Source organism: Pomacea canaliculata, linkage group LG4, assembly GCF_003073045.1.
Source record: "Pomacea canaliculata isolate SZHN2017 linkage group LG4, ASM307304v1, whole genome shotgun sequence".
NCBI classification, from domain to species: Eukaryota; Metazoa; Mollusca; class Gastropoda; order Architaenioglossa; family Ampullariidae; genus Pomacea; species Pomacea canaliculata.
In genome coordinates this window covers 18124145-18137646 of record NC_037593.1, presented here as the reverse complement: position 1 = coordinate 18137646, position 13502 = coordinate 18124145, and the positions used below count along the sequence as shown (strand labels likewise).

General features: G+C 40.8%; 1 protein-coding gene across 3 annotated transcripts; it reads right to left on the bottom strand.

The window, feature by feature from the left end:
• Positions 1–5831: 5831 nt before the first annotated feature.
• On the bottom strand, positions 5832–13502 carry LOC112563065 (megakaryocyte-associated tyrosine-protein kinase-like). Of its 3 annotated transcripts, none has more exons than XM_025236778.1 (11): positions 13288–13502; positions 11337–11580; positions 9813–9969; positions 9131–9314; positions 8465–8899; positions 8046–8212; positions 7496–7671; positions 6899–7058; positions 6726–6790; positions 6424–6455; positions 5832–5968 (listed from the first exon to the last, which is right to left on the bottom strand). In XM_025236778.1, the coding sequence occupies exons 2-11, from the start codon at positions 11574–11576 to the stop codon at positions 5950–5952; spliced, it is 1635 nt and encodes a 544-aa protein (XP_025092563.1). In that variant the 5' UTR covers positions 11577–11580; positions 13288–13502; the 3' UTR covers positions 5832–5949. The 3 variants fall into 3 exon arrangements, with proteins under 3 accessions (XP_025092563.1, XP_025092564.1, XP_025092565.1); XM_025236779.1 differs by having other exon boundaries at positions 11337–11577; XM_025236780.1 differs by lacking the exons at positions 11337–11580; positions 13288–13502 and adding an exon at positions 10810–11122.

The window sequence follows — 13502 nt, the reverse complement described above, 5'->3', positions numbered from 1 at the left end:
AACAAAAGCAACTACGCCTATATCACGGTAAAGCAGCCAGCTCTGTAAACAGAGGCCACCTGCATAGAAAGAACAGCAATACCGGGACAAGATGTGAACCCTGTACACCTAATTCTCACCGTATTGATGACAAGCGCTAACAGTTACGCTACCAGACCGTCCGGCTATATCACGGCAAAGCAGCCGACCCTGTAAACATAGAGAGAGAGAGAAAAGAGTGCCAGTGACGAGATCTGAACTCGTCAAAGCTATTCCTCATTGTATTGGCGACAGGCGCTAGAGTAGTGCCACCGGACCGTCTCTCTGTGAAAGGGTATCAGTCACACAGGTGACTCATTTTCACAAGCATTTTCATGAAAAGAATGGTCATAGTGCTAGAGAGCAGAACGAGCGAGCCATACTGGTAGCAGCAGAACAGGGTAATGAGGTATTAGTCAGGACACGAAGATCAGACCAGATGGAGCTTGACAAGATGCAGTCTGTCATCGAAGCGGGCGAGGAGGGAGTGGTGGAGGGGCGTATGACGGTGGCAGTGGAGGAGGTGGAAGGCTCAGCTCTGTAGGTCGACGGAGATGGGCTGGACGTGGGGGAAGCGGAGGAGGGGGAGCCTCTGAAGCGCTAATCGCAGGCGGCAGTCGACGCGGCGAAGAAGCGGCACGAATGCTGTCCTGCGGCGAGCAGGCAGCGTACGTCACTTCCGGCTCCCTGTAGATCTCGCTGTCCTGCCGAGCCACTGCTGCTGATGCTGGTGCTGGATTGGTGGAGGAAGCGTTCCGTGTCAGAGGGCTGCGCGCCCCTTTGCTGTAGTCAGGCCCGATGTCATCGTACAAATTATCTGACGCATAATGCATGTAGTAGTCGTCATCCGTGATGGACGTGTCATCGTCGTTTGACAGAGATCCTCTCCTCGAATGATTGATGACGGACAGGAATTCCGTCACTGTAGTCCCAAACGGACTTTCGAACCTATAACACCAAGAGCAATAATAATAATAAAGTAAATAATAAGAGCGCTTTATACCACCATCAAAGGTTAGCTCAGAGCGCTTGACAAAAAAAAACAAAACAAACAAACAAACAAACTATAAACACACAGAATAATAAGAAGAATGTCATATGGATATGTTGTCCGTATTTGTGACCCTCCACGACGAAGTGAGACTTAAGTCGCGCGGAACAGTTTTGAGCTAGAGGCCCCGAAAGGTGATAGAAAAATAGACTACTGTGTTAAAATAAAAGTTAGAAATTGATTTTAAATACGTTTATCGCGGTACCCTACTTCGATCCTTACTGCTTTCTGTCGAAATTCAAACGCTGTTTCGATACTCATTCCCTGTTATAACCCCATTGTGTTATACCTTGACAGAAAGCGAGGAGTCAGTATGTTCAACTTTTTCAAAGAACGATTCAAAAATTAACCGATCAAAAGATTTGTCTGCAACAGTTTAGGAGTAAACAGACCCGGTCGGCCATCTTGAGGCTAATCTTTGAACCCGCTTTTCTCAAAATGGCTGCCACACTTCAAACGTTTATAATTCACTCAATTTTAAGGCTAGAAGAACAACTTTTGTATCAAAAGAAATGTCAGAACCTCTACTTTTTAAAAATATGAAATTTGGCAAATCTGAAATTCGCGACTTACGACTCATTACGTCTTGGAGGGTTACATTGTAAGCGAGGCTGCAAATGTTCCTGTCCAGAAGTTGTCTCATATAGTTTATATAGCTACCATATAGTATACAGTACATAATACACGGTACATATTTACACAATGTATATATAGTATGTGCACACCGTGTGTACGGTATATATTATACACATTGCGTACAGTGCATACGGTGTATATGGTACTATTGTAGATATAGTACATAGCGAAACCACATTTCGCAGTCCACATAGCAAATAAAAACATGAAAACACATCTACAGTGTATAGTAGACATAGCTCCAAGCACGACATTCAACAGAAGGCCCAAGTCGCATTGGAACGACGAATGAGCCGCAGCACACGCAAAAGTCCGCCGAGCAACAAAGTCCCAGGGAAGAGAAGACATAGTCAAAGAACTGTGTCGATCGCGAAGTCTCCACGTTGACATGGAATCGAAGTTATTGACACGGATCAAAGAGGCACCACAATCCAATCGCATGACGGCAGGCACGTCAAAATATACCAACAACAACTTCAACACAAAGACGACAACAGATAACACAAAATACGACAGCGCGTAGCCAGTTAAGGTGAAGAGACATACAAGGGTTCATCTTCCCCACATTATTATCATCATCATAATGAAGGAGGATATGCATGCATACATGTTAACAGAGGCGCTCGCCTCAAAACAAGAAAGAAAGAAACGGGAGGTAGAGACCATAGAATAAGATTCCGCTTAAGATAGAGCCGGAAGTACTTGAGCGTCCCCACTTACAGAGTAAGACATTCCGTCAAAACCTCCATTGTAGGCCGTTTATAACAATGGGGGCTAAAGCACTTCTTTATCTTCTTGTAGATGTGAGTGGGACAAGCTGGGGGTTTCTCCAGCCGCTGCACAGCCGTCACATCAGAAATCTTCGAGTAAATCTGCAAGATTCACGATAAAAAGAATAAAGCGAGTCTAAAAGATTAAAAAATACTCCTTTCTTTTCTTCTTCTTTTTTTCTGCCCCCATTCCACTCCGCATCTCTGATGGGGGTCTTTACGCACATTCTCCATCCAAATGTTTTTCATTTACTACATTAAATTTCTCTAATGAATGTTGGTGGTAGGGTAGCAAGTTAACAAAGGTGTGCGTAACGCGACAAGATCACAATGTAGAGCACAGACCCCCACACAAAGTTCATACTCACACCGTACATGTTATGTATCACGTAACCTAATAATTTTCAAGATATATTCAATCATTCCCCGTTATAACTTACTATAAGTAGCTCCAAGTAGGAAAAAAATCTACTATGAAAATTTCTACATGTCGCAGACTTGGACAGCGCGAATATTCGCCTCCCTTAACATTACAATGTCGTTAGACTCAAAAATTCACACAGTTTAAAAACCTGCACATAGTTCAAGTTCAAAATAGTTCAAGTTTAAAATCTCAAATTGCTGCACCTTCTAAGAGATGGGTTAGTGTGTTCAGAAGTACTGTTTTAACAGCGCACCTACGAGGTCAGTGACCTGACAGTCTTTTACAGTCAGTGTGAGTGCGTGTTAGCACGGCGATTTCTTACTTCTGTGTCGGGTACACTGGCCAGTGGCTCAATCGTCGATGCTCTGTGGCTGCTAGGACCATCAACCCCAGCCTTACAGAAGGTGTTGAAGACCCACCACATCAAGCGGCCGAAGCAAAAGACATCAGAGGCGTGAGAGTACAGTCCCTGATTTACAACTTCCGGCGCCGCTCTGACAACAGTTTCAAGAGACGGTGACTATTTACTTGTCTTTTAATCGTTAGATTATTTTATTGGGATGAAAGAATCAATGGTATATAGAAACAGAGACCAATTAAGACCGATGCGATAGTGCAGGCTGTATATAGATAATTAATATGTCGATAAAGTTTAAAAACTTTAAATACAAAGGGTTATGCAAGATGGAGACCTAATGGCATGCAATACAGAGCTGCAAATGTTTACCTGTGAAGGGTCACTTTGTGAGTAGGGGGGACGAGATGAATGTGCTCATTGCCGATAGTCCCCTTCTCTGGTGCGCATGGCAGTCTGCGCATGTTTGCAACGGAGGTAAACCAGACCTGTGAGGAACATCAACTGGTCAGCGCCTTCTTCTACTATAGTACGACGTCATTATTTGTTTTAAATCGACTTCTCTGTCGTCAACATGTAGATGCTTTCTGTCTACATAACGACAGCCTTACTCATAAAACCATACGAATTTTCCACACTTTCACTTTCAAATCATATATATTCAACTAACTTTTTCCCACGTACACCTCGAGCATTTCTCTCGTTCGTCTACTCCCTCGTGATACATATCCCTCGTTATGCATACTGTCAATCACATACCGTTACACATAGACTTTTTTAATACCAAAATGCATAAAGAAGCTTCTAACGATCAAAAGTTTTGTATTTTGATTATTATGCGGTCAAATAGCTTATACCCTTATCTCTAGAGACGTGTTCGAAATATTTTCAACGTAGATGGTATCAGCGTCGAAATCGCAGAGAAGAAGTCGGTGTGAGTGGAGCTGTGCGATGTTTCTTGCGATCTTTTGCAGGCATTCGATGTAGTCTTTGATGTCAGGTCCCAACCACTTTCTGTCCACAACAGTTCTAAGGGAACACAGGCCATATTGTGCAGGGATGGCAAGAGACTGCGACAAACAGGGATCACGTGAGGTGGGTTTAGAGAATTGTTTTAGAGTGCGTGTCATTTAGCGTCCCTCCCGGTAGAGAGAAAGAAATTAAACAAAACTTGGGTCATGAGGTTTGTTATAGCAGATAATCTACTTTATATCATTCTCGCGTTTGTAGTATAGAAAATAAAATGTTGCATCATGACATCTGTAAGTCAAATAACCCGTTGATTGCGGTGACTAAAATATACACATAGCTAAAATGTAAAAATATATAAGCATAAAACAAATGTGGTTTATTTTATGATAAAGTGATACCAGAAGAGTATTTTACATAAAATTGTGCTCGCAAAAAAATTAACCTTCATCATTAAAACAAGCTGATCAGAACCCCTTCTGCAAACACTAAACAACAAACAACACGGAGGAATATCACGTGATACACAGCATAAAATAACCGTATAACGGAAAAGGTTGAATAAATCTCGCACGTATACATAAAAAGTATGCTTGAAAGTTTCTCGTAGCTAAAAAGCTAACGCCGCAGGTTTGATCCAATTTTAATAATCTTACAGATTTCAGAGCATTCAGTAAGCTGCCCTAACCTTTTAGGGCATGTTTCGTGCACTCTGATTGGCTGAAATTCCTCAGACCCTATTAAGGGGAGTGGGGGGGGAATTCCTCCCCCGGGAAGCACTTGGCTCTCCTCTTCATGGGAAATGTGATGATGATGATGATGATGATGATTATTATTATTATTATTATTATTATTATTATTATTATTATTATTCACTTGAAGAACGCGTTATCTTTGACATTCCCTTAAAAAAAAGCCGTACGTTCTGTGAAAGCCTTTATCACTTTAAACGAGGAGGACGACATTTTATCCACTTTCATTAAATTAAGGCCTTGAAAAGTATCTAAATGAGCTTCTTCACCTTAACTTAAGCAAAATTTTGGATCCAAGTTTACTGTGAAAGCAATTTAAGCACATATGGTATTCTGGACTATGGCACTGTGTAGCTTTTGCCGTTCTTGCAGTATAAACAAAGCCAGTTGTTTTTTCTTCACAGAACAGATAGCAGGCCTTTGCCGATAACGAAGGCCTTTAGTAACAAATGTTTGTCGTTTGTTATATAATAAGGTCATTTGTAAACTATTCTTTTGCAATTTTTATCGGCCTTTTCAAATGGTGCATTATAGGAATAACTCACAATCTCAAGCTTTCCTTCTAAATTTGGTTTGGGCTGGCTGATCAGTGGTGCGATTCCGGGCAAGTGGCCTCCGGTTAGGAGAGACCAGACATCAGAAGAGAAATCCTTTGGACACAGTTCTTTGAATGGTATCAGGCCCTTCTACACAGAGAGAGACATTATCAGAGATTCCAATCCACAGTTTTTTTCCAAAATGAATGTTGACATGTATTTTTATTTTAAAAAGTATTAAAACTCCCGCAATGTAACTTTTAAGAAGACATGTAACTATTGACTATCAAAATAAATAAACGAGGAAGCCATACCCGAACACCATCCTTATTGTCAGAACTCCCTTGTCTCGCATTTTCGTAGCCAGTGTCGTCAACCATGCTGCAGAATGCTGCTGTGTGAACAATCCCCTGGCTAGCATTTGCATAGCCAGGCTCATCAATCATGCTGCAGAATGCTGTCGTGTGAACAGAAAAAATGTTTTATTATGGTATTAACAGGGATGCGAGTTTGCCCTTCTTTGCGCCCATCCTACATTTGCGTCGGTTAGTATTCGTTGTTTATGATGTCACACACATGCAAAACTATGCAGCAATATTTATGGGTCGGTTCCAGCCACCCTTCTTCTACGATGACGTATAGCTGTGACAATAAATGTTCTTACCAAGCTTCTTCCATGAGTTAATACATTGTTGTTTCTATCTGTTTGTCTGTCTCTTTTTTCTTTTTCTGTCCTCCCTCCCAAACATACTCCCACTGCCCATTAATATGCATAAACGTACACAAGAATGCGACCGCATGTACGTGTGCCACGTGCTTCTGCATATCCTTGATCCCATGTAACCAAGACAGAACACAGCGTAAAGAGCATTTGATCCAACAATGATGCGAATTCGTAACAAAACCACTTACCGGCTTCTCCAAAGAAAGTGTTGAGCTGGGCCCTGTGACATTGTAAGATAAAAAAAAAAGTTTTTCCTTTAATTTTACTTTTTTTAAAAATAGGTTTGCTTTTACTTCAGAATTTGGGGATTTCGATGTTTAAAGTGTTGGTTTTTGTTTCCTCGACTTATTCAAAATCTTACTACAAATCAAGAAAATATGGATAAGATCACAACAGACTGTTTGAATTGCTTTTTTTAATTTTAAAAATTTTGTCCATATTACCGGGTAATTTAGTTTTCCTTAAATTGTCAAAAAAGCTGAATAGATACCTTTCTATGTTCTGCTGCCGCTTGTCCTTTTTCGCGTATGTCTGGAAATGTGACAGCCATCGGGTCTGCAATATATACAACATGCAGGTGAATTATGTGTCGTATGTCGCAGCATTGCTATCACATAAAAAAAAATTCAACAGTAACCAGAACATCTTTGATTAGATAACAACCTTCGGTTATGCTTTCAGCAAAAAAGCGCAGCTGCTCACTGATGGCCCTAACATCTAGAGGTCGTGTCGATGGCTGGATGTTGGTCAGCTGGACGATGGCCGAGTGAACAGGAGCGGGAATGCAAGCCTCTTCACAGAGTGTTCTCCTGCCAACTACCACCTAGCATGTTTACAAATAAAATAACAAATACATGCTAGTTATTAAGAACTCATCTAAAGTCTACAAGAATATGATTTTACTTAGTAATTTACTTATCAAACTCGTGCACATGTTACAAACAGCAACTTATAATAGTTTGCTGAGTACAGGTATGCGTGTACATGTATAGCCTGATTGCTGAATTATTTTTTCGTCAGTCTTTTCCAGAGAAACTGGAACACCAGTATTTTGGGTATAAAAGACGTGCTTCATATAGCGGACTATTTTGCGATAAGACTTGTTTTTCTGACAGTTAATGGCCCTGAGACGATAAGATTTATTGTAAATAATACTAAAAGAAATCCATATCATGTTAAGCACATATAACTTTATAGTAAATCCATATGAACTGCATATTTTAAACAAAACTTGATGTTAACTTTTTTTAAACTGTTTACCATTGGCATCAGCTCTATGTCATCAAGTGACGCGTCAGCATAGGGCAGTCTGCCGTGTGTCAGCACCTCGTAGATCAGATGGCCGACCATCCACATGTCGGACATTTTAGAGAACTGACAGTTTTGCAGGGACTCTGGGGCAGTCCATCGCGTGGGTATGAATGAGCAGTCAAAATCTTTGGAATTATTAAAACGCGTTTGTAACAAAGCAATGGAAGAAGTCACAAACATTTTCAAGATCTTGATGTGCTGATAATCGATTAGAATTTCAACAGCTTAGAATGAAGAAAATTATTTTGCGAACTTCTGCAATTAATAACTGGCCATCCAACAGATGAAATTCAAGAAAACAAACATCAGTTATTTACTTGGGCTGTCGTTTATATTTATTTAAGCAATGGAGGTGATGACTATCAGTTGCAGTTGCTGCAAAAGCTTTCTTCACATAGAAAAGTACTCTAATAAGAACCTTTTATCCTCCTATTAAAGTATCAGAGATCTACATCAGTTCAGCCAAATTCCAACCATTAGATAAACTATAGTAACTTACCTCTGATTGTCTCCTCTGATAGTTTTCGCGCATCCATCAGGCCACTCAGTTTGACCTTTCTGTCGATGCTGATGAAGAAATTTGCGGCCGTCAGGTTCCTGTGCACGATGTTGTTATCATGGAGGTACTTTACCCCTTCCAAAGCGTCGATCAAAAACATCAACAACCTGCAGCAGAGCGCGATGCTTTTTAACCTCCTCACTGGTGTGGGAAGCAAGTATAAAGAACCGCTCAGTAACTCAAGTCTGGTTCAAATCCGGTAGCCATATTTTAATGACTTAATTACTAATATATTCTCCAAGTTCTTCATTCGGTTTTATCCATGCTCGTTAGAGAGATCAGTGAAGGAACTTATTCAACAATGTATGCATATTATATAATTATAATGTAGATTTTACAGCCTAAATCAGATAACATACTCTTTCACGGTAAAATGATCGTTGTGCCGGCTTTTGTTGGCAAGGAGGGTCTGGAGAGAGTTGGTGCTGTAGTCCTCGGTGACGTAGAACTGCGGCCAGCAAGTCTCGCTGAAGGCTTGCAGCTGTACGACGTGAGCGTGCTGCAGCATCTTGAGGAGATGAAGTTCATTGAACCTCTCGTCCCGCAGACTGCAGCGACATTTCTCGATGTACTCCGTGAATGTGGGACGGATCAGATGGATGAGAACTTGTTTGTCTTCGCTGAAGGAGCAGTACTTTGCGACTGTCCATCCACAGTGGGGCTTCTCCTTGTCTTGGTCTGAATGGTTTGTACTCGCTGCATTAGTCACCAAAGGGAAAAGAAGATCTTGAGTGACCGACAGCAGACGAGGCCACACAGTTTCATCGAAGTTGATGGACAGGTTTGGGTTAGCACTGAAACAAAACAAAATAAATCTTTCATATTGTTAATCTTGATTTTAACCAGCAAAGTCTTTTTCATTTTTAGTGAATAAGTGCTCATTTTATGATTACCCAAAATTATTATACAGTTCAGGAGTAACAGATTAGGATAGACACTCTGTTCATAATTGCCTAACATTTTGATAACGTGCACAAGAAACTGAGATTATAATACATTCTATGGTTAATTATGTTCGTGACTACCTTAGATGATAATACAGGCCAAAGAACTCGATGCGAATGCTCTTATTGTTGTGAAATACAAGTGTCGTCAGCTGACCAGCATGCTGAAGTCTTTCTCGTTCTCCAAGCATCTTAAAAGATTGTCTGAGCAAATCTCCAACTTTCTTGCAAACTTTGGGAAAGTTTGAACTGGATGTCAGTAAACCTGTGAGATTGAGCCAGTCATAATATTTTCGTGTTGTGTTATTTTTTCAGGTGGTTTCAAAAAAGAAAATTTAAACAGCTATTCTGTTTTTTTGGTGAATAAAGACATTATAAATTTAGCTGCTCAATTGTATTTTATCAAACCACATATTTAAGGACTAAAACTAAATCAATCAAGTATCCAAAGCATAGTCTGTCTTGTCTTGTCTTGTCTTGTCTTGTCTTGTCTTGTCTGTCTGGTCTGGTCTGGTCTGGTCTGGTCCTGGTCTGGTCCTGGTCTGGTCCTGGTCTGGTCCTGGTCTGGTCCTGGTCTGGTCTGGTCCTGGTCTGGTCCTGGTCTTGTCCTGGTCTTGTCCTGGTCTGTTCTGGTCTGTCCTGTCCTGTCCTGTCCTGGTCTGTCCTGTCCTGTCCTGTCCTGTCCTGTCCTGTCCTGTCCTGTCCTGGTCTGGTCTGGTCTGGTCTGGTCTTGTCTTGTCTGTCTGCCTGCCAAGTTCTATACCTGCTTTGAACTCTAGGAAGGCTGTCAGTACGCTGATGTTGACACTGGCTATAACTGTATTCATCATTGAGGTTTTGGAAGTCTCCTTTGATTTTGACTTTAATTCGATGCACGACCAGTGACGCTTGAACGAAGCCAAATCGCAGCTTTTGTGCAGCTTGGAATAAAATCGACAACATATTCTTTTTATGACAGGAAATCAAAGTAACTATCAAAAGGCATGCTATACCTGTCGCATGCTCTTTCATTTGGTATTTACCAAAATAAATTTGATTCTTACTTTGAAATCATTATTTAATGCTTTCAAGCTCCTGTGAGAAAAACTGCCTCGAATGCATGCTCAACTATAGAAAAGCTTCAGGTTATAAGTTACTTTAAAACAAGTTAGAATGACTTCTTTGACTTGCAAAATCTAGAAATAACAAACAGTGAAACAATAGAAAGATAATGAATTATTCAGTCCCTTCCACCATTCGATATTTTAATTTAGTTTTTTTATTTTTAAATGATGCAAGAAATAGAAAAAGATATTCTGCCTCTAGGCAGCTCCACAGATGCTCTTTGCCCAGTTAATTGGAAATAAAATGTAGGCTTTGTCACGGACGCCGGTGCTCTCACAAGCAACACACACACACGACGTCCGTACGTGCTCTTTCAATACACAAAAACAACGATTGCCTGCGGCTGTCCACGTAATGTAATTAAGTTTTTCGAATGGCTCAGGACTTACAGATTCCAAAACACATATGCATAAATAATAGCTCGCCTCTTCAAAATACTCTATTGGCGACACACAGCTAATGATACATACAATGTTTATCTTTGGGGCACTTCTCCGATCAATCACACTTAGCTCTTAATCTTAATCTCAGCTCTCGTCATCTATGTATGGGAAACAAACAGCTCTCACAGTTCTGTTCGTCAACACAAAGTTCCCATTATACAATGTATTATCTCAATTATAATCGTACCAGCAGACGTTGAGTTCTTCACTTACAGTTTCTTGGCGGCACGAAGTCAACGGTACACCCGCCCACACACACCTGGGTGATTTACCGAAGGCGATCGAAGATTTATCTAGATCTAATCCTCGATCAGCAGGGCTCTAACACAATTGCCGTTACACACAGAACAATAAACTTTGGCTAGGCAAGGTACTATTACTGGCATCTACCTTTCTATCTTAAAACACACACAACGTCCTCTCTCATGTCCGCCAGTGCCGTCTGCTCCTCTATATTTTTCGCTAGAGTGATCTCCCTTTCCTCGCTGACACTCATCAATGCATGGCATGCTATTTACCATTGTAATTTACAAGCAGCGAAGGCACGAACTGATCCGTGACAGGCTTCAGCATATATATTTCAACTTTCATTTCTTTACATCTTCCGTTAAATCTTCTACAACATTTGATACAGTGACGCACATACAAACACACACACCAGCAACCCCCAAATTCTCCTAAGCCTATAAGGCATATCTTCCAATCAGAACTTTTTAGAACATTTAGAGACAAGGACATACCTTTCGGAGGAGCTGGGTACAAATATGGATGATGGTCATTCTGCACTCAGTGAAGTGCTGCTTGAAGCGATCGGCGTACTTGCCGCCAGGTTTGTAGTCTCCTCTGGCCTGGTACACACTGCTCACCCCTCGCTCCGTGAGGCGACTGATGAGGTGGTCCATGTGGTCCTTGCACTCCGTCCGCAAACAGGACGGCACGTGCACGGCGCGGGACGGTTCCTCCTGCTGACTACTGGCCATACTGCTAACAAAAGAGAAGTTTCTTGATAGAGAATAAAATTTGGCATAAACGAGTTTAGCAACCTGTATATGAGCTGTGATAAAATATTCGCATGAAAACAACGATGGCAAACCTCAACATTATTACATTAAATAGTTATCTAAAGCAAGCTAGAACATATCATAACACAAGTTTGAGACCCTGACTGTCTTAGAATCGACACCAGTACGAAAGTCATCCTTACTCTCCTCAAAACGTATAACCTTAGTGTTAAACCTATCTTAACTGCATTCAGTGATTCTGAGATCAGTGGGTGCTATGCACATTTCTTACCAATTTCCATTTTTATTGCTTATTTCTCACAACATTTCATAATATAATTGTAAACCATTATATTCGTCATCAACGGCATTGACGATACATTGACGATACATACCCTTTAAGCTGATTTTTTATTATGTCCTATACCATGTATAAGGAGTATACTGGATACTGAAAATGGCAGAAGTGCAACTAAGTTTTGAAAAGAGAAAATTGACCTCATAAAATGCTATTGAAAACCGATAATATCACTGGAGTGTAAAGACAGTATGAAGGACATTTTCATAAAGATCCACCACTATTTATCCATTTCGCATTTAAATATTATTCTTGTTAATAAACAACGTCTTTATTGTCATTAAGAGAGTGAGTGCATTTTTTTTCCATGCATTTGTACATTTTTACCATTAATCTTGTTTATAAGTCGATAAGCACTGCATTTATTGTCATTTAAAATGTGAGTACATTTTCTGGGGGGGACACCCTGTGTATATAGGTAGAGAGAGAGCGCTCTTTGTGTCTATGAACAGTGACGTCACGAGGGCTTAGCATTCCACATATTGCCGGGTTTGCGAGGAGCACACCTCGTGAGTTTGAAAAGCGGCATAAACAGAATATCCTCCTCCTCTTTGCGTATAGTTTAGTTCCGAGTAACAGTTTTATCGCAGCTGGTCCTTGAGTGTGCTCAACATGCTGAAATGACAGCCACAACGCCATGTCACTGATATTGAGCGAGGGGAGATAAGTTTACGGCATGAATTGAGTACACAAATTATGTCGAAATGTAAGGTGGAGTCTTACTAGACCAGGTGAGCTGACAACTCTCAGCGAGCAAACACAATAACATTTTTTTTTTTTTAATTTTACAACCTAGCTAGAGAGTTGCAAAAATGTAATCTGAACTGTTAGGGCCCCAATACCCCGGATGTACACCCTACAACGTCTTCCATTTTATTCACACGGTTACTGAAATACACTTTATTATTATTATTATTATCCTCCTTTAAGCTAAATAGGGCAGGGTTGAGTATCACTGTCAAGTCAGCGAATATACTTAACGCACTCACGGTTGACCTGTTTATATTTCTCTACAAATCTGACACCATGTCAGTCGAGCTGACAGAACAATCGCCGAAGACTTCTTCCTCGTTTGCTCGGAGATACGTTTGAAATCATTTTACCTGAAATGTACTAGACGCACAGACTCAATGAGGAGAAACAAACGTTCTGACAAAACAAAAAAAAACTTTCATCGAAATAACACGATAAAATGAGCAGGTGAAACACCTAAAGGAGTAAATTACTGTATAGACAAAGTGATAGACAATGACTAGAGAAGAAGCGATGGTTGCTGTGTATTCGGAAGCGAATCCTATTGAATGTTCAGAGAGCAAACGATAAGCTACTTACGTCGTTTCGGTGTACTTCGGACTGTTCACTGCACACAGGAAAGACCTGCTCTGACATTTGAATCAAGGGTCTGCTGTGTGCAAACTGCTGTTCCGGTCGAGTTACGCTAAGCAACTACACGACGGCACTGAGAACAGCCGCCTTCATCTCTGTTCATTCCTCCGCCGTTGATAAAACTTCGGTATCTCTCAATTTTCTTTCCTCTCATTCTTTCC